At 37.4% G+C, this 21,142-nt stretch overlaps 2 protein-coding genes across 6 annotated transcripts; both read left to right on the top strand.

Annotated features, from left to right (window-relative positions):
- The first annotated feature begins 1,848 nt into the window (after positions 1–1,848).
- Positions 1,849–5,368, top strand: LOC122077392. Of its 3 annotated transcripts, none has more exons than XR_006139784.1 (3): positions 1,849–2,683; positions 4,052–4,534; positions 5,042–5,169. XR_006139784.1 is itself a non-coding variant. In XM_042643334.1 (3 exons), the coding sequence occupies exons 1-3, from the start codon at positions 2,086–2,088 to the stop codon at positions 5,195–5,197; spliced, it is 825 nt and encodes a 274-aa protein (XP_042499268.1). In that variant the 5' UTR covers positions 1,849–2,085; the 3' UTR covers positions 5,198–5,368. The 3 variants fall into 3 exon arrangements, 2 of the variants coding, with proteins under 2 accessions (XP_042499268.1, XP_042499269.1); XM_042643334.1 differs by having other exon boundaries at positions 4,052–4,122; positions 5,042–5,368; XM_042643335.1 differs by having other exon boundaries at positions 4,052–4,174; positions 5,042–5,259.
- A 3,098-nt stretch (positions 5,369–8,466) lies between these two features.
- Positions 8,467–20,097, top strand: LOC122077149 (pyruvate dehydrogenase E1 component subunit beta-1, mitochondrial). 3 transcript variants are annotated; one of them, XM_042642976.1, is made up of 15 exons: positions 8,467–8,635; positions 9,170–9,247; positions 9,455–9,529; positions 11,036–11,116; positions 11,762–11,788; positions 11,901–11,963; positions 12,140–12,226; positions 13,136–13,261; positions 16,037–16,170; positions 16,863–16,935; positions 17,041–17,106; positions 18,026–18,064; positions 18,183–18,307; positions 18,396–18,510; positions 19,479–20,097. In XM_042642976.1, the coding sequence occupies exons 2-15, from the start codon at positions 9,197–9,199 to the stop codon at positions 19,545–19,547; spliced, it is 1,131 nt and encodes a 376-aa protein (XP_042498910.1). In that variant the 5' UTR covers positions 8,467–8,635; positions 9,170–9,196; the 3' UTR covers positions 19,548–20,097. The 3 variants fall into 3 exon arrangements, with proteins under 3 accessions (XP_042498910.1, XP_042498911.1, XP_042498912.1); XM_042642977.1 differs by lacking the exon at positions 8,467–8,635 and adding an exon at positions 8,715–8,858; XM_042642978.1 differs by lacking the exon at positions 8,467–8,635 and adding an exon at positions 8,748–8,852.
- The last annotated feature ends 1,045 nt before the right edge of the window (positions 20,098–21,142 follow it).

The raw sequence follows: 21,142 nt of genomic DNA, 5'->3' as shown, positions 1-21,142 counted from the left end.
ATGAAGAATCTACCCCCATTGTGCTCCATGTTTTTTCAAAGACGATGAGTGAGAGAGAGAGAGAGAGAGAGATTTAAGGAGGAATAATAGTGCATTTGTTTAGTTTATAATTATATGACTTTTTAATAATTAATAATTATAATTATATGCCTTTTTAATACTCCACTCTCCCCCTTTCTCCTCCACGTTGAGAGAGAGAGAGGAATATTATATATATATTTTTTATCTTTTTACTATTTAATTAATTAATAATTATAATTAATTATTGCTCTCTCATTTCTCGAGAGAGAAAGAGAGAAAAATAGAGAATTATGGAGAGTTTATTATTATTAACTTATTTTTTTGTTGGTATATCTCTCTCCATAATTGTTCATTCTATTTCCATTCACCATAGTTCTCTTTATTTCTCTCTCCACTCTCCCCCTTTCTCCTCCACGTTTAGAGAGGGAGAGAGTGAGAATTATAGAGTTTATTATTACTATTTGATTTATCTTCCATTTAAAGGGGTGAGAAGATGAGTGGGTTTAGGGTTTGTAATTATATACTTTTTTAATACTCCACTCTCCCCCTTTCTCCTCTATGTTTAAAGCGAGAGAGAAATAATTATAGAGAGTTTATTATGATATTTGTTTCATATTCAATTTTGAGGGGATTTTTTTCGGGTGTTTTTTGGTCATTTGAGAATTTTTTTGGTAGATGTAAATGGTTTTTTAGTCATTTTGAAAAAGTATATCAAAGACAGGGAGTACGTATATAGCAGTTAAGGAAAAGGTTGGACACGCTTTTGGGGTGCAGGACCCTCTCATTGATTGAGCCACTAACTCTAAGAAAGCTAGCGACGTGCCCCCTCTCCCTATTAATTATTACATCTAATGTTTTCAGCCTTTAGGATTATTTATGAATGGTTGATGTTGATGATTTTTTTTTAAGTGAACATAAGGGCATAAATGGTTAAAGAAAGAAAAAATTTCAGCTCAATCCTATAAAAAATCAGGGGTCAATTAGAGTCAAATCGAGTTGACTCAAGATGACCAGGATTAATCAAGGCCAAGTTAGATTAAGCTGGACCCGATAAAGTTGGGCCTAGGGTTAAATATCTCAGCCTGAGCTCAAGGCTAGGTTGGACTTAGGTTTAGCTACGGGGACTTAAGGTTGCATTGGTCTATTCTAGTGAATATATTGTAATTTCATATACAAAGAAAAAGACTGCAGTACCATGTACCCAAAAAAAGCAAGAAAGGTAGGGCGATTTTAATTCATTATGGCATTTGACATCCAACAACACATTTGTTTGTCATGTACTTTGAAATTTCGTTAGCCTTAGATATATTTTATTTGTTATTCGACTCATTTAAATGCTTCTATTTCTGTTATTGAACATGGGTAGATTATTAGTTTCTATGGCGGTTGGCCACTAGGGCTCATTCTATAAAAAAATTAAAGGAACAATATCAATAGTTGGCGGAGCCCCGTGCACTAAGTTGTTGTTCATTTTTTTAAATAAGAAAAAAGGAATTAGAATCTGAATCCAGTCCATATTTCATTCCAATTTTCTCAAAATCAGATGAATGAATTAGATTCTACCTGACCCCTAGAAACCCATATTAGTTTATCCACTCCGAAACCATAGGAATCCAGATTGGGCTCGTCCGATTCCGATTCGAATTGACGAATTCGCCAGATCCAACTCCTATTTTAAAATTCTTGTTTTAGCTTCTTAGCAAAGAAAAATAAAAAAACGCAGAGACAGGGTGTCCAGGCCCCAGGCTATAACAACCCTAACCATCCAATTGCTAATTAGGAAAACAAATTTTGGATAGTTTCCCACGCGCTACCCGCCAATGAAAACCAACCTGACTCTTCCCAAAACCCTAAAAATAACAGCTTTTTAACTGTAAACCCAAATTACTAAGAAGCCACCATGGAATCGATCTTACATTCGTTGTCATTTCAATCCTTACTCATGATGATCCTCGTCCCCACGTCGTTTTAAACCCTAAACGAAACTCTCAATTTCTTCACTTCCTAGTCCTATCCTCCTCCTATTACTACTCCATCTCTCCATTTTCCTTCTAGTTGGCCTCCATGGGTTGTGGGGGTTCGAAGCTCGAAAATGACGACAATGTTGCTCCCCTAGGGCTTCGACCCTTCCGCCGCAGGATCGAAGAGATCAGGCAGCGTAGGAATGGTCGCGCCATAAACGATGGCACTTATACTAAAGGGCTTCTAAACGATGAAGAAGAAGATAGCCCTAACGCCCACTACAGCGAAAACAGCCAGAGCGTGTCTTTGCCGTCTGAGAACGAGGGTGTAGGGTCGGGAAAGGGGCAATCCGCCCCTATAAAGGACGCAACAGCAGCGAAAGTTCATCATCATGAGGAGTCCACACCCGGAAAAGATGGCAAAATCAATAAGATTTTTCCGGAATCCGATAAAAACTCGAAGACGGAGGTGGAGGAAACGGAGAGAGGAGTGGAGATGGATAACTGTGTGGGAAAGGAAGATAGTGGTAGTAATCGTGGTGATGACAATGATGACGACGGAGGCGGAGGAGGAGATGGAGGCTATTTTGATTGGGATGGTGCCATGATCGCCCCTGGATCCCCCAGTTTCAGAGACTATTTCCTCTCTGCAGCAATTAATGTGGCCGATAGAGATTCGAGTAATGCCGGCCACGGAGAAGGTGAGTAGAACCGGATTCCTCCATCTTTCTTCCTTTACCGCGGCTTTGACGATTTCAAATTTGAATTCTTTTTCAATGTAGCGCCAGCGGTGATGGGCCCTACGCACTGAGGGACTGATGGGCCGGAGTCATATACTGGGGTCCAAAAAATGTCCAATGAATAATAATGCATGTATGCATGCCCAAACAGTCATAGGTCTGCTACCAGTTCAATCTGGTTCAGTTGCATACAAGTATTAAAAAAAGTTCTAGAACATTTTTGTTTACTAGTTCGGTCGATCCAACCAGTATAGATTGGATTTTGACACTCCTATGATCAAGTCTGCAAGAAGGATTCTAATCCTCTCCAACTGCGTTGGGCATTCAGTCACATCCAACAATTGGAAGCATTCTGGGCATGCACCCCAAGGGGCTCTCAGTGCGACTAGAGAGGATCTGAATTCATGCAGGACTGAACAATTTGTGATTGATTAGCTGATCCCTTCTTTTGTCGCTGATCAAAAGCTTGCCATGACAAGTGGATCACAAGCTGGTAATTAATTAGGCCATCCAATAAGAGAGCGGATCAAGTTCTCGTACGAGAATCATTCTTGTACGATCCTGATCCATGCATGGAATCCACAGTAGGAAAAGCCCTATGGTAGATTTCATGTGTGGATCAGATCGTACGAGAACTTGATCTACACTTGTCTAATAATTATGTTGACCTCGTTTTGTGACCCCATTTGATGTATTAGTAACCCCAAGAAATAATTTTCAAGTCCCCCACAAGCAATGCTTTCATAGGGTGACCATGTTTCATACCAGAACCATAGTTGGAAGTCCAAGTTTTGACTTGGATGAGTTGCCCTAGATGTGTCTAACAAACATGAAATCGGGTAAAGAGTTGTGAAGACTTGCCCAGGTTTAGGAAATGACCAAACCAGGTGTAAAGTTAGTCTGAGTTTTCATTTACTCGATGCTTTTGTCTGAATCATGTGAAATTTATAGAGCCTGATTTTTTATTGAGTCATATACCATTCATACACTATAAATTTTGGTTTACAAATAAACAAAACGTCAGAAAAAATTTTTTTTTTCCTTCTTTTTCTTTTCACTTGTAAAATAATTATAGCCTCACTCCCTCCTCACTCTGAGAATGAGAATGAAAGAAGATACTAATAAAGGGCAAGTCTAAGTCGAAAAACCTAGTTTCCAACTATATGCTTTGAACCACTCTGCATTGGTGCATGACAATCAACTTTCCTAGGATTGATTTCCTTTTTATTTACATTGCCTTCTTTGTCATTCTCTCTCGCACATGCCTTTCTGGCTCTCAATCTCTGAATTAGAAATCAATGGAATATTTGGCATCATGATTGTTTGCAGATACGAGTGTTGAAGTGAAGACACAGGATAAACCATCGCGAAGGAAGGGGAATCGTTCAAGTTCAAGCGAGGTTCATTGTTCTTTTCGCCTCATTACAATTCCTTTCACTGTTTTGGCCAAATGTAATCTACGCCTTGCTTTGTTCTTAATATTTATGCTTGCTAAGAATCTTGTTTGGCTTAGGTTGAGTTTATTTTGTCATTGCTACAGCAACAATAGGGATAGGGTTCCTTGAGTGGGCAGACTGGCTTTCACCTCTCACTTATGGAAAGAATTAATAAATAAAATCAGAGCAGCCATAGGCTATACCACTTGTTCAGAGAGACTTTTCCCATAAACTTTAGGAGAGGGTTCTCTAAGCAAGTAGGTTACTACTATATGCCCTCTCACATTAATGGAAAAGAGTTTTTTGGCATAATGTGTGGCAATAGAAGTGCATATGGAAGCATTAATGGGGATAGGTTTTTTCACATTTCATGGTGGTAAGGCAGTAATTTTGCTCCATCCTGTGTGATTGTGTCTAGGTGCAGGCCCTACACTCTTTGAGAGAGTTTTTTCCCCATTGTTGTGTTTGGTAGCCAAGAAAATAAAATAAAAGAAATGAAAAAACTAAAAAATTGTATTATTTCTTGGTCTAATTAATTCTCATTGTGCCTGGCATATCCTGAACCAAGAGAAGATTCTTTTTTGAATTTCAAAATTCACCTTGCGATTGGTAAAGTTTTCTTTTGTTGCAAAATTTAAAAAAAAAAAAATCTTGCTAAAATACAAGAAAATGCAAATTTTTTTTTTCTTATAATGGCTACCAAATATTCGTACTTTTTTTTTCTTACTATTTCATGTCTTTTCTATTCTTTTCTTTTATTTTTTTCTCTTCTCTAGATTCTTTTTCCTTTTCATTTCTTTTCCTTTCTTCTCTTGGTTACCAAACACAGCGTAAATTATTTTTCATTGAAATGTCTTTTTTCATTTTTATTTCTTTTTGTCAGGAATCAATTGAGAAATTAGTTAAAAAAGAAGGCAAAGGAAGGAGAATCATAAATGTTTTACCAAAGGGTAAGCAAGTTGGTGTAAAGAATTTGTTGAATGTTCGATCATGCTACCACCACGCCAAACCCTGTGCTCATGAAGCAGTCAAAGCATGAATCTTGATTATTGGATCACTTTGTAGGAATTTACGGAAACAACATTTCCACCTTTGTTTCTATTTCTTGTTTATATTTTTACCCCCTTTTACCTCACTTCCTCTCTTCGCCGTCTTGCTTGGCAAGCTGCCTTAAGATGAGAAATTGATTTGTTCTTTGTTCATAGTTAAAGATGAAAATTAGTTTAACTTCCGTCTACTTTTATCTTTTTCAAGGGAAATATTGTTTGATGTATTGTTCGCAATACACTATGTCATTGATTAACAAAAAAAAAATATGCTAAATAAAATTTGGTAAAAAAGAAGCCTAAAAAATAGCCCCTACACCCAAACACAGTGGGAGACACAGTGGGGGCCGAAATGACAATCTCATACCCCATGAAAAGTGGAAATTTGGCACATATAGATGCTTCTATTAGCGTTTCCATTAGCCCCTGTGTTGGTGTAAGGCTCATGCTGTCTTTTTGGGAATCCTCTCTCTTAAATTACTCATAGTTAGAGATGATAAAGTTCGGAACTCCAATCACCCACTTTAATTGGTCCTATCAAATTTGCTTTTTTTTTCTTTTCTTTTCTTTTCATTCTTTTATTAAGAGAAAAGGTGCTCCATAGTAGTGATCATAACCCCTAGGTTGAAACCCCTATGTGGTAAGCAACGCTTTCGCAGTACCAACGAATGTCGACCCAAACCCACAACTAGCTAATGATGGGACAAAGGTTTTTTCTACTAGGCTACCAACCTTATTGGTAGTTTACCTCGGCTTAATAAACGAAATTCAATAGTCAATGAGACACATCTTTTTATTTCATTATCCATTCCTTTCATTCAAAAAATAGCAACCAAATTCATATCGAAATTAACTCTTTAAAATAAATACACTAAACTGCTTAGGTGATAAGTTACATGATAGTCATTTACAATTTTTATTTTTTTTTTAATTTTTTTATAGGGTAAAAATTTACAGGCGTGTATCAATTAAATCACAAATAATTAGACAAGTCAATAAGTCTCGTCTATCCTCCAGAATATGGATGGCTATGCCAATGGGGTGAATTTGATCATATTAATCTCTGATCTATAGGATTTTGAAACTTTTCCTATGCAATTTAGGTGGAGAGTGAAGAAGACCCCCTTACAAGTTTAAATGCAACTCACCTACATGAAATCAAGAATTGATACAAAAAGAAAAGTAAATAATTAATCAAAGATTTAAGAATCGCACTCCCCCAAAAAATATTTCCCCATGAATCATTGACAAACCACAGTGTACGAAGTCGTTGACCATTTTGAGCAGAGTATTCAATGTCAATGGTTTGGTGAGGATGTGGGATGGTTAACGCATGCAAGATAGCGCCACCCTTTCTACCACAAAACAAAAAAAAAAAAAGGAAAGATAGTACACACCCTTGGATTGGATAGGTTATGGGTCGGTGGGCATGCACTCTCTCCCAACTCACACCATCTTTTATATTCATTTTTATTTTTATTTCTTTTGAGTGTAGTTTAGACTTTCAACACTAACTTTTTGTTTTAAAAAATGACTATTTTTTTTTTTAATTAATAAGATATCAAAATAGATTCATCTGACGCATATAGTATGATTATCATAGTGTTAATTGATTTGAAGACTAAAAAAAAAAAAAAAAAACTGATTATAAGACGCAACGTCACTCAAAGTAATTCATTGATTAAGGGCCAAGTCTAATGTAAGTGCCCCAAATAAAGTATAATTTAGAAGAAACAAGGAAAGTTGAATATGTGAAAAACAAGTCTTATTATTATTATATTTTTTATTCTACTTTAATTTATTATTATCCAGGAGGGACAAGCCACGCCTTTATTAGTTGTTGTTGTCTCCCGCTTATACTTAGTAGATGGTGATAAGAATGGACAATTTTAAAACACATCCCTTGCACTCACCCCCAACAAAAATAAATACATAAATAAATTGAAATAATATATTCAAATTTTGATCGGTAAAATTTCTTTCATGGCCAAGGAAATAATTTTATGGAATAAGATTCTCTGAGCAAGTGGCATAGAGAGTCACATCAATGAGTTGCAATAAAACGATATCGTATATTGGAGGGCAGTGAGATCATTTTATATGAAAAGAAGAGACAGATATAGAAGTGCTACTATATCCTATCCTATTATTCTGACCATTTTCCCTAAACCTTAAATATACAAGTTTGGCATGCACTTTCACAATTAACATCATCAAACTAATTCTTAGATTGGCCACATGGTAGATTATTGTATCTTTCCCCTATTGCCCATGTAATAAGGACATGTCTAGTATGCACTCTCTCAAAAAGATTATGGGTTTATAACATATTAATAATATATATATATATATTTTTTTTCATAATGCATTATAGACTCAAATTATATTCCTACTATGCATAACAAACACAAACTAAGTTTCAATAGAAACAGGATCTACCAGGTGACAAAATAAGATTTGCAAAAAAGTTAAAATAGATGAGTGAGTTTACGATATATACACATATAGACATAATAAGATGCATGTCCAAACACTTTTTTCGATAGAAAATGTATGTCAAAACACTGGAAGGTATATAATTGAATTTGACTCTAAAATTTGTTATATGGTATATCCATGCTTTGACACATAAGGGTGTTAATTGGATTGATTCCATTTTAGTTCAAAATTTTGAAAGGTAGAAATCAAAACTAAATCATTTATTAAAAAGTTTTAATATCTCAAATTAAAATCAATTAATAAATGATTTTCTGATTGAAAATGTGAAACATAGAAATCAATTCCGAATCATATGTTAAACGATTCCAATATCCTAAATTGAACCCAATTAATAACATTTTTTAATTAAAGAATGATTTTAATTGATTTCCATTTTGTTATCGATTTGCCCTAATAGTTTTGAACCTAATTGGAAACCATCCTAATTTTGAAACTCAATAGAGAAATTTGGCAATAAGGCTTAAATTGTGACTTAAGAAATAAAACAACTATAATTTACATGGCATAAATCACTACAAAACACTAAGACTAGAGAGTATATAGAATGCTACACCACCGTCCACGCTAACAGCTCAGTGCAATGGCGGGTGGCATGGAAGGGGCAGGGTTGTCCTTTTAAGTGGGGTGGGAGAGAGAGGCAGAACCTGGCGGCGTGCTTAGACTTTTCTAAATAATTAAGTCGCATATTTGAATGGGCATCTAAAAGAAAAGGAATTCTAGGTTAAGCTAGTCCGAGGGAAGGAATATATGCTGGGGACTGGGGAGTGGGGCGTGGGGGAAAGCTCGCGTGGAAAGTTGTCCGGATCCAGTTTCAGTTACCGGACCGCTCCCATTTGATATTTCATCCCCCACAGCCATCGTACTAATACCTCTCCTCCATTTCTCTGTAAATTTTTCTGAGGTTTAGAGATTTCGATCTGTTATTCCGAAAGGTTCGAACTCCCTACCTAACCCTTTTTAGCGTTCGCAATTCATTTAATGTTTTTTTTTTATTCATTTAATTTTACGTGGTTGATTGGAATTTCTTCATCATTTCATTTTATTTCATCTCCAATCTCCATTTCCCTCCGGATCTCGTTTTCTTTTTTTGATCATCGTCATCTTCATCTTCTGCTTATCGTGTTTCAGATCTCTGTTTTGGAGCAGCTAGTGTGTGTTAGTCTATTAGATATTACTTACGCGGCTTACTGATCTGTTGCTTTTATTTTCTTTCGTGTTTTTTTTTTTTTTTTGTTGGTAAACCTACTGTTCGTGATATGAATCATTGGCTTTGGTCGTAGAAAATAAAAACTGCGCTCTAAGTAGTGGATTTGTAAATTGAATCTTATTGAATCATTGAAATCATCGAAGCCACAGATCGTGGTTTTTTGGATTTAAATTCAATTTGTTTTTCTGTTCATTGTATAAACCTGATGCCATTGAATTGATTAGAGGAACTTCTTATTCATTTGATATTCACCGATCAGGTCTATTTTGAGTGAAAATCAAGAAAGATGTTCGGAGTTGTAAGGCGAAGAATCGGTTTCGGAGGCTCTCATGCTTCGGTACGACATAACGTTTCTGTGAGATGGATTTTCTTTTATGTTCTCCTGAATCCCGATTCTTAATTAGTCCACTAATTGAATTTTGAGGACTCTGACTTTATTTTATCGAATATCTTGGTCCACTCTGACCCTAAGTAGTTGGACCGAGGTTTTGTTGAGCTGAGGTTTCATTTGATCTAATTCAGTTGTTCAATTTGTCTTTCTCAGATTCTGGAGCAATGTTTGCATAGGATGCAACCTGCCCTATCGGCCTCAAGATGTTTTTCATCGGCAGCAAAAGAGGTATTCACCACTCCTATTTATTGCTTGCCGTGTCTTCGGGCAATGGGTAACAGAACTCATTCGTTTTAATCTGTGTAGAATGTGACTGGATGAGTAGTTCGGGTTGTATCGTGTTGCTTTTACGTTCATTGGTTCACATCCTGTACCTTTTTCCATATACTAAATTTGCTTGGGCAATGCCAAGCACTGTTGACATAATTCATCTTTCAATCGACCAATTGGGTAATTGGTTATGAGACTGAAGGACTGTTACTGGTTACAACTAGAGGTTCTAAAGAGAATGGTGATGATTCCACAAGCCAGGGGTTTTGAAAAATTGCTTTTATGTACTCCAGCTTTTAGGTCTTTAAAGACATCAACAGGGAAGACCTCTTCTATTGGATGGGAAAGTGAACCAATCATTAGGTGAAGAGTTTGGTGCATTGTGATGGTATAAATCCTCAACAGTCATGAAAAGCCCGAACTCAAAATGTGTGGGAGTTCTGTTGTTCTATTAGTTTATACATGCCATCAAAATTTAAAGATGTGGTTGCATTCCTACTCAGCTACAATTTGGTGTTGATTGCTTAGAAATGAACATACGGTCCTGTAGAAATCCAAAGATCTGTAACCAGTAACTTGAGAGAAGAGAGATGAGGAAGAGGAAGAGGAAGAGAGACGGCAAGGGAGAGGAGCAGCCGATGTATCTATTGGCAGTCTCCCGCCATCATATAATTATAATAAGTAGATCCAAGTACAATCATAGGTGGAATGGGAAAGACATATTCCAATAGGTCCAGATGCACTAGCACTGAAACTTTGATAATCTGCTGGACAGAGGACATATTTGAAGAATTTTCCCCCTCCCTTGGGCGGGTATCATTTTAGAGGAAGACCTTAGAGCTTAGTTGTAAAATTTGTTTCCTGGAGCCAAAAAGGGCAATTTTTTTTATTGCGATTGGTAAACCAAGGCTGCTACGTCATTGGAATTCTTGGGTTTAAAATTTTGGAATATCTGGTCTGTTTCTGCCATTTTCAGTTGTTTTAATCAAATTCACTTATTTTGTCATGCCCATTTTAAAAGTTATTTATAGAGTTCTGTTTCCCCATCAAAGCAGATTCTGAAAAAAACAAAAAAAGATAAAAGGAAATCAATCAAATTAAAGTAACAAGTCCATTTAAAAAATAAAAAAAAGAGGAAGAAGTAGAGGTGTTCCAGGCCTCTCAAGAGGTGGAATCAGAAAACTTGAAACCCAGTAGCTCTACGTGCAGACCAGGCACCAGACATGCATAATTTATTTTAAGTATGATTCATTGTACACCGATTAAAATGTTCACACTTATCTGTATTTGTTATGATTAAAAAAAATATTGGCATCAAGAAAGTACTGAAAATGATAATTTGGGAGAAAGGTGAAACAAAGGTTACAAGTAAACTTTTTAGAGATTCCGATTTGCACATTCTTAGTTGATTCTGCCGTGTCATGATCCTATTTCTTTGTCTTTTTTCTCTTTAACATTAAATAGATGACAGTTCGAGACGCTCTAAACTCTGCACTGGACGAGGAAATGTCTGCTGATCCTAAAGTCTTTCTTATGGGTGAAGAGGTATGTAGTAGTAGTAGTAGTAGTAGTATGTAAAGTTTCTTATGGATAGCCCACCCATGGAAGTCTCATGGACTGACCATCTAATGTGCCACGTGGAAGGATGATTTGGCAAATCCAACCATTTAATAGGAAGGGTATGGTCTTGAATGATTGCATTAATTTTCATAGTAAAAGTCAGTGATTCACCCCCATGTGTTGGCATCTATCCTTTGTATCTGCCATGTGGCAGTTCAGGTGTGGCCAAATTATATGGACAGTTTAGACCCCAAGCCCTCTGCTCCCATGTAAAGTTTCAGTCTAATCGGAATTTTCCAAGTGGTAAAATAGAGCTCTAAAAAATTCATCATGATGGAAAAGTGCACAGTAGTGGTTGGAGTAACCATTGGTGTGCATGGACATACATGGGAATGCATGCCAATGCATGGCTGGGTAATCGATTGAATTAGGTTATATTATTTGACACATGCCCAATCCACACCATTCTATAGATATTAAACAGTCAGAACTGCCATATCACTCTTGTGGCAAAATGAATCTTCCTCTTGGAGATTCCTTTCCAAGCAGTCTGCTTAGGTGAACTTTTCCCTTATTTTTATTATTATTATTTCTTGCAATTACATTCTCTCTCCAATTTCTTTGTTGCAGGTTGGTGAATATCAAGGTGCATACAAGGTCAGACATGCCTCAAAAATGATACTATAAGCTAATTTCCTTATAAATTTCTACATATTTTTGTTCGTTATGCTCCTCTAAATGCTTGGGCTTTTAACCTGTGACTTCTCAGATTTCCAAAGGTCTCTTGGAGAAGTATGGTCCTGAGAGAGTTCTTGACACCCCAATTACAGAGGTTGGTCTTGATACTTGAATTATTGATATGGTTTACTGTTTCCTTGTAGAATAATCCTTAATTACTTCTCTTGTTCTTAAACATCACCTTGATATGCTTAAAATGCAATTATTTTTGTTGTTTTCTCTTTTGGTGCTGACTATCATCTCACAGTAGTTTTGTCACGCTTTCTGTAGGCTGGTTTTGCAGGCATTGGAGTTGGTGCTGCATACTATGGTCTTCGGCCAGTTGTAGAGTTTATGACATTTAACTTCTCTATGCAGGTAACAGTTCCTTTTTTGTTGTGATATCCTACTACCATTGCAATCAACGTGGTATCTTGAAATTACATTCAAAATCTTCTCATTGGTAACTTTTTGGCAGTCCTGTGTCAGAACTGTGTATTAAAAGCATCATGGTATTGGATCTATTAATTCAGCAAAGGGCGTACCCAGTGCATGAGGCTCCGGCCACTGCGGATTCTTGGGAGGGTCATAATGTACGCAGCCTTACCCTGCTTCACAGAGAGGCTGCTTCCTGACTCGAACCTGCAACCACTAGGTCGTTATGGAGCAACCTTACTGTTGTGCCAAGGTCCGCCCTCGGATCTGCTATTTCAGAAATTACCATAAAGTGCCATTGTGATAAGGAATCCATTGCCCTTCACTATTTTGTGAACTGTTGGATATCACACTTTCTGGTCATTGCAAGAGAGCAAAACCTACTCACCTCAACAAAACTTAAGTGCAATTTACCCTTTATAAAGAGTTATCCCTATTACTTGGGGTTTTAAATGTTATTATTTTCTTCATTACTTCAACTGAAGTGCATAGTGGCCGTACTCGTACTGTATCACTTATCTTTTGCTGTTCTTATTCCTCTTTTTTGCACTCAACTATTTATATCTTGTGATTCTTGTCACCTTGTGGTGCTACCCCTAAGCAAAATTGCATTTAGTTCTGTTGGGAAAAAATAAATGCCATTGCTATTGTTTCAAAATGTAAATGAATACCCCAACATTTATAAAGTAACATTGTTCCCTTCACAATACAAGAGTTATTGTCAATTTCCTTCCTTGTTACCTATGGTTTTTTACCTATGATTTTTTTTGTGTGTGAACATGCCCAGTTGTATAGTGATGTACTATGTTACTGGTTACTTAAATATGTAACCCTGTTTCGGGATTTTTGTAGGCCATTGACCATGTCATTAATTCTGCTGCAAAGTCAAACTATATGTCTGCTGGTCAGATCTCTGTACCAATTGTTTTCAGAGGACCAAATGGTGCTGCTGCTGGAGTTGGTGCCCAACACTCCCAGGTATGGATGGTTTCCTGTGGTTGAGAAGTTTTCTGGTGACAGCCCACAAACTGTAACCCTAAATTAAAAAAATTGGGCCAAAATTGATTAGAGCTAGTGGAGGACCGGTTTAGGAGATTTCTGGTATCTAATCAACCAGAGTCAGACAGTGCCGAATTTTGGGTCGAATAGCCCTCTTGAAGGGCTCTAATAGTTCCCAAAGTATGGCTGTTACTATCCCCCATTTCATGGGTACGATAGGGGGTTTTGTTAACCTTGGACAGAATAAGGGAGGCTACTGGAGTACTGGCTGGGTATGGAATTGGAACTGACTCTAGGGCGATATGGTAGGGTTTGGAAGGGAAAGGTATGCAGGGATGATGGGAAAAAATTGGTAGCAAATATGGCTTGTCTGAGGAAGGAATGAGAAGTTAAAAGGTGGCTGAACAAGGGCACAGAAACAGGTATCACAGATCTCTAGTAAAGGTGTCAAACTGGACTTGTGGTTTGAGAAACAAAACTAGAACATAGAAGAATCGGTTACCAGAATTAGGTGCATAGCAAACAGCAAACGAAAGCTTAATCTACCAGGCTGTGACCTTGGGAATTACCACACAAAAAACACCAATCAAAATTGCTATCCTGCAACTCTCTTAGTTCTCGTTCATTCATTCAAAATTTCATCACATTATATAGACTATGTGCACCATTGTTTATAGATTGAACTCCTTCCTATCTTGCGAAATTGACTCAACTCCAAATTTAGAAGCATCCCAAATTCAAAGACTTGAAGAAAAAGAAAACAGAAAATAGAAACTCGTAAAAATTACTCAGACTTAATAGAAACTAACCTAGCACTTCTAGATATGCTTTTAGGTCTTGGTTTTACCCAGGCTCAAGACCGAGATCTGGCGAGATCTAGGCAAAACTTGGTATTTTTAGACAGGAAAACTCGGAATGGGTTCCGGTGGCCATATGGCCAAGTTAGGTCCTGAAACTTGTCATCCAACCTATTTTTGACCTTCTAAACACAGTGCAAACATTATATTTTAAAAAATAAACCAAAAATAGTACTTTGACTTCTTACACAATCTTTAGTACTACTAGAACACATATAATTCAAGTAAAACAACTTAAACAAGCATTAGGTTTTAAAAGACATCAAATTATAAACCATTTAATAAAATAGGCATCATACATGGTTGAATCACACATATTAGATTTACCAAGAGTCACATAGATTAGAGTAAACAAAAATACAATATAAGTGGATTACTCACCTTATGCCCATTGTAGAGTCCTAGACTCCTAGTATTGAAAAATTTGGCGGGCCTGATCATAACCATTATATTGTTGCTGATGGTGAATCAAGTTTTTATTCGATTGAATCATAAAAGCTGGGTAAGATTTTGTTGTTATTGAGCAACAAATCCTCTTGTACCAAGCTTCTTTGGGTAAGATTTGGCTGAAAAAGGGTGCAAATAGGAGATTGGGGGGGGGGGTTTAGTTTTCTTCACAAACAGGCCAAAACTAGTCGAGATATCCGAGAAGATTTCACCGAGATACTGAAATCTTAATCAAGATAATGTATTATTTGCATCTTGTATGTTGTTTCTTCCCGAGATCTCTTGAAACCGAGATATTTTCCAGATTTCAGTAAGATCTTGTACTATGCTTCTAAAGACTTAGCAAATAGAACACTAAAATCTCGTCTAACACTGACTACCCCATCATGTGGGCTTCTAGAACTGACCCATTATGACAGAAAGCCCAGTAATAGGCAGCCCTTGACCGATATAACATGTTCATGACTTAAATTATAAGTCTAATTAAGCCCAACAGATCAGATTTGTAGCCTTTGCCGATATCAATTTCATGAGCTCTTAAACATCTCTGCATCTCTTTTAATTTTTCTAACATGCAATATGAACCTCTCTGGAATGATATGACCAAGATGCTTCACTGCTGCTTGGCCAGTTAGCCTTTTAAGGGGTGGTAAATATGCAGATTCTCCTCGAGATGATGAAATAAGAGCAAAATGCCTTTGTGCCAATACATCAAATTCTTTATTTAATCCTGCTCCCCTATCCCCCCCCCCCACCCCACAAAAAAAGAAAGAATAATAATAAATAAATAAATTTGTAATCATCAGTTTTACCTTTTCAATATTGAAGGTCGGAGGAAGACAAAATTTGACATATTCTTTGATTTCCTTCTCTTGTCATTGTTATGCAAAAAGGCAGAAGTACAAGCACATTGGAAGTGCCAAATGACAAGTTTCTCTACAAAGAGTGAATATGTGCAAACATGAGAAAGATGGCAACTATTATATTGATATTGATAATAGTGAATTCATGACATCCAGATCTGGTGACATGCTATTACCCTTCCTTATTTCCTGGCCAAGAGGATAAAAGAAGGGAAGTGAATTCATGACATTCAGATCTTGCCCTTAGTTTTTCAAACCTATATGGGTTAAGGTGCTTATATATCCTCTAATTGCGATTCAGGTTGTGAAGTACTTAATCTATAGGTGAGGACATGAGGTACCATCCTCTTTTTTCCACAAAAAATAACAAGAACACTAAGAAAAAGAGTTAGAGATCTCACTGATTTCTGCAATGGAAAAAATTGGACGTTGAGGAGGTCAAGAACTATTCTGAAACTAAATATGCAGAAATAATGATTTTTTCTTCTTCTCTTTGTCATTAATTATGAATAAAATTAAACCCAACAGTAGCTGAATAGCAGCATGTTGAAGATTATGGATTGAAAAAAATATTGGTTTATATGCAGGATTATGCAGCTTGGTTTGCTTCTTGCCCTGGGTTAAAAGTGTTGACTCCGTACTCATCAGAAGATGCACGTGGCCTACTAAAAGCTGCTATAAGGGACCCTGATCCTGTTGTTTTCCTTGAAAATGAGTTGCTGTGAGTAGTTCAATCTTTTATGATTTTGTAGATGGGGGTGTCAAATCAGTGTGGTTCTAGTCAATTGGTTCAGTTCCTTGTTGGTTCCACCATTTTAAGGCCAGGACTGGATCCGGACTAGTTAACTAAACAGTCCTATACCTTGGAACCAGGACCAATTACTTTTGTTGCGGTTGGTTATGGTTCTTAATCTGTCTTGGTTCTTAGTCGGTTCGAAATCCAAAATGCCAGTCAATTAAGCACAAAGACAAATTTTTAGCCCATATAGGGCCCATACACAGTCTTATAAAATTAGACAGAAATCTATGAAATATAAAGCTCATGAACTCGATGGCCCAATTTAACATGAATATGCTTGGCCCAAGAGAGAGAACAGTGAGTGGAAATTTAAACAACCATATCTAACCCCCCATAATTGGTTCCTGATCGGATTTAACCGGTTAATTCAGTTCGATCCAGTTCCCGTTCTAAAATACAAGTAACTATAATACCTAGATCAGAACCGACTATTTAATTGGGATAAGGCTGAGGAGTTGTTGTATCAAAAGATTCAGGACCGACCAATTAATAATTGTTCCAGTTATTGTCGGTCGGTTTCGGTTCAAGGTCGACACCCCCCCCCCTATTGTGAGATTTGCAATTGGACTGATTAATGTAAACTCTGGTCTTCTCACGTTGGTGTTTTACTGCAGATACGGTGAATCTTTCCCAGTTTCAGCAGAAGCTCTTGATTCAAGTTTCTGCCTGCCAATAGGGAAAGCAAAGGTATGTTTTCTTGTATGTCTTCTGTTATGTTGTTATGACTGTAAATATTACTGCTGTTGTTCTTGTTGTTATATGGTAATTTATGATTTTTTTATTGATCTGCAGATTGAACGAGAAGGAAAGGATGTGACTATTACTGCTTTCTCAAGGATGGTTGGTTTTGCACTCCAGGTTTGTTGCGTTCTTTCATCTAGCTATATCAGATGTGCTGTTTGACTGACCTGGTTGCGACATCTCATGTATTTTAGTTGCAATTATAAGTTGTTGTGACCTGCATCCTCTTTTGTCGAGTGCAAAGTTAAATCTTATTGGATTTGGTTACTTTTAGAGAATCCGGGTATGGCTTTATTGATCTCTGTGAATTTTCAGTCGCCTATGGTCTTAATCTTTGGATGGCTTTCTTGTCTATTTCCATGATTACCTGTGTTTCTATCTTTTGTACTTCCTTGGAGCTGTTCTGTTTGGTTATAGCGATTTTCGCACCCCTCTTTCATTATTTTCTTATGGATGATTCAAAAGATGTTTAAAATTTTTTGCGCCATATTCTGTGTTTTCTCTTTTTCCCCCAATACAACGTGGCTTTATTAAGGCTCTGGCCGATTGTACTTGATAATTTTTCTTTCACCTGGTTTTTACATGGAACCAAGTGGAATGTAAAGAGAGAAAAGAACATGTAACAAGAAGGAGATGCAAGGAGAAGAAAGAAGACCAAAGGGATCGCAAGAGGGAAAACGACCTGGCTTCCCAGCTCATGAACTAGGATAGGCCCCAAAGTAGACTGAAACAATTTGTTTTGCCAGCTAGAGCTGGTTTGCTGTTTTTGTCAATCTCTATTCCTGTAGAAGCTGTATGCATTTCAATCCACCTCAGCATTAAAGAAACTGAATCATCGATTCGGGTGAATGTGCACTATACATGCCATATTGTGAACCATGCTTAAATTTAGTTTTCCATAGTTGGGTCTTATTTTCTTGGGATGTTTGTTTTTAGTGAAGGGGTTCTTATTTGCTCTAACCAATGGATTGTGCTTCATTGGCTTCCTTTCTCTTGAATTTAATTGTGACAATAGAATTGGTTTCACTTGTAACAGGCTGCTGAAATTCTTGCAAAGGAAGGAATTAGTGCCGAGGTAAATTCCTACTCAAAAGAGACAATTTCATTTTGTGCATACCAAAACTGGAAATCTCCCCCCCCCCTTTCTTAAAATCGAGAGCCTGAAGATGGCCATGATTGATCTATGGATACAGGTTATAAATCTGCGCTCTATTCGACCACTGGATAGATCCACAATCAATTCTTCTGTCCGGAAAACCAACAGACTGGTAACAGTCGAAGAAGGGTTCCCTCAGCATGGCGTTGGTGCCGAGATCTGGTATTCTTTCTTCCAGTGACGTATATGGGCATGCTGATTTTTATTAAGTCTTTTCGTATTTGCTTATGAGGTGTGCTTCGTCTGACAGTACATCTGTTGTTACGGAGAGCTTTGGCTATCTTGATGCACCAGTGGAAAGGATTGCTGGGGCTGATGTTCCCATGCCTTACGCTGCAAATCTTGAGAGAATGGCTGTTCCACAGGTTGATTCTTCTTTTGTTCATTTTGGGTTTGAATCTAGTTATGATGTTCATTCCTACTAGGGATGTGTGGTAAAAACATGGGAATCCTTGATGATTTCCATGGAGAATGAACTGTGGTTCATAAAAGGGAAGTATAAATGTTGCTTTTTTGCTGAGGTCTCTGATCCATTAAATGGGCTTGAGTGTGGAAGTTCTTGATCCACTGCTTCATTCTGTTGGTAATAATGACAAAAGTTTGATAGTGGTTTATGATTTGGATGGTATTAGCATCTGATTGGGTTGAAGTCCTGCTGGGGAAGTCTGGATGTGTCGAGATATGGTCATTGCAACCCCATATGGCCCTTTTATGGAGTAGCAGTTTGAAACACCCAAACCTTGCTCCCTATGAATCTTTTCTGAGGTGAATTATGTGGCTGTCCAGAGGCTTGTAGTTTTGTGTGGTATCAATGGGATTGGCAGCACCCATTACCTTGAAAGATCACATGCTGCCTAGACTTTGACATGGATAAGTATGCAAGCCTGTTTGCTTCAGGCTTGTGTTACTGCTTTTTGTTTGAAGGGAGAATTTTTTATAGACTGGTACTGGATGCCTTTATTGCATCATTTCTCCTCTCTCTGTGATGCCAAGAGTGAGATGGCCTAATCCCATAGTGTTTCAGTTTTCCCGGTCAATGGCATCTTTATTGGCCATATTGTGTTGATGCCAGCTGCTACATTTTCAGTCTTTTGCATGCCCCTTAAGGGAGGGAGGTTGATATGATCAATTTGTGGAGCCCTTTTGTGTAACCTTCTAAGTGCCTCAACCTCTTGTATGGGTACTTGGTTACTTGGTCCGCCACATGACTTGTTTGGGAAACCCAGCCCTTTTTTTTTTTTTTTTACTTTTCTAATTAGACAGCATACCACAGGAAGCCTAACTAGCTATGTTTCTTATTGGCTTTCCTTTGTTTTGGTGATGGCTTATACAGGTTGAGGATATTGTTCGTGCAGCAAAAAGGGCATGCTACAGATCAATTCCCATGGCTGCTGCTGCTTAGACCTAGCAGGCAGAGTTGATCATTCTCCTAATTTAATATACTCTCTTTTGGAGATTGTTAACACTACCATGTTTTTTCTGAAGTCCTTTCATCAGTGGAGAGTTGAGACAACTCTGCTGGTTTGTTTAGCTCATCCAATGATGCTGGGGCACATTAAGTTCAGGCGCCCTTTGAGGAAAGGGTTTGTAAATTTTTTTTGTCATAATTGAGATGAAGAACCTGTCATTGAGGTCTTTGTGATCTTATTTCATACGGATGCCCAGCCCCACTGGTTCTAGTGGAATTTATAAATTGGGTGGAATATTTTTTGGCATGGTGAGTTGTAGACTTGCACTTGTTTTTGGGTCATACCTAGCATGAGATGGTTCTACCCTAAACAGATCTCCTACCCTTCCAAAAAAGGTGCTAAATGTGAATTTCCTCTGGAAGGTTTGGGAAGAGTTGTCATCGGCCAGAGGGTTTGTGCATTCATGAACATACATTGCTGAAGCAGGTCTTTTCCCAAATTTATGAACATATAATGCTTCAAGTTATTGGATTTTGCAGATCATGATCTGATCGTGTTGTTTAGTTCTAACAATCGAATGCTTTGGCTCAGAATGACCTAATTTTTCTTTTCATTTCAATAAATCAGGGTTCCAGACTTCGAGGCAATCGTTTGGGTTTAGGGAACCTAATTTGGATTTTTCGTATCACCCTAAATTCTTTACTCGTATGGTCTGATGATTTGGCAGTTTAAGCATGGTTCATTAGTTTGTTTTCTTGAAAGTTTTTCCAGGTGGCTTGTCCACTGTGGAATCTATGGAGTACGGACTGTACCCCTCCTCTACTATCCAAGTAATGGTCTTATATTTGGAAGAAAGATTATAGGAAATGGACTAGATTGAGTCGTATCCCCTCCCATGTAATGGGTTGTACTATTTTGGTAGTCTACTCACGGTTTCAGATATTGGCATTGGATCAGCTGATAGCCGATACTGTATTGGGGTAATTGTTCGTGGTAAGGCCGAAATTGTCCCAAAAATAATTTTTAACGAAAATCGAGGGAAAATTGACTGATAGGTGCTGATCTATATGGGCTTTAGTATTGGTATTGATATTGGGTCTATCTGTTAAGATCAATATCGACATATATGTATCGATATTTAAAATCAAGTTGCTTACTAATTTATTTATTTATAATGAAATTTTAGAGTTAAGTTCACTTGATAACTTCCCATTATATTCATTGGCATCTTGGTGTATGTCTACAATCATGGAGGATGCAGACAAAATTAAATAACGGATTGTATTAGGGTTTAGGCAACTTTGACACGACTTAAAATTGGCAATTGTCACTTTTAATGCAAAAATATCCTCTACGGTGAGTGCGGCGGTGCAGTGAGCATCGGATGGCCGAGAGGATCTCGGGGCACAAGTCTGAATGCTCTAAACCATCTGATGCTCACCGCACTCACTGTAGAGAATAATCACTCACTTTTAACCAAAAAGGTAATTGAACTTTGCTTTGAAATTTGAGGGTTGCTAATCCACATGCCAACATTAATGGTAAAAAAATATTTAAATCAATCCTACATTTGATTTGGTCAAAATAT

Source organism: Macadamia integrifolia, chromosome 4 (genome assembly GCF_013358625.1).
Source record: "Macadamia integrifolia cultivar HAES 741 chromosome 4, SCU_Mint_v3, whole genome shotgun sequence".
Classification (NCBI taxonomy): Eukaryota; Viridiplantae; Streptophyta; class Magnoliopsida; order Proteales; family Proteaceae; genus Macadamia; species Macadamia integrifolia.
Note: the sequence above shows the minus strand (reverse complement) of the source record. Positions and strands in the feature narration are given on the sequence as shown.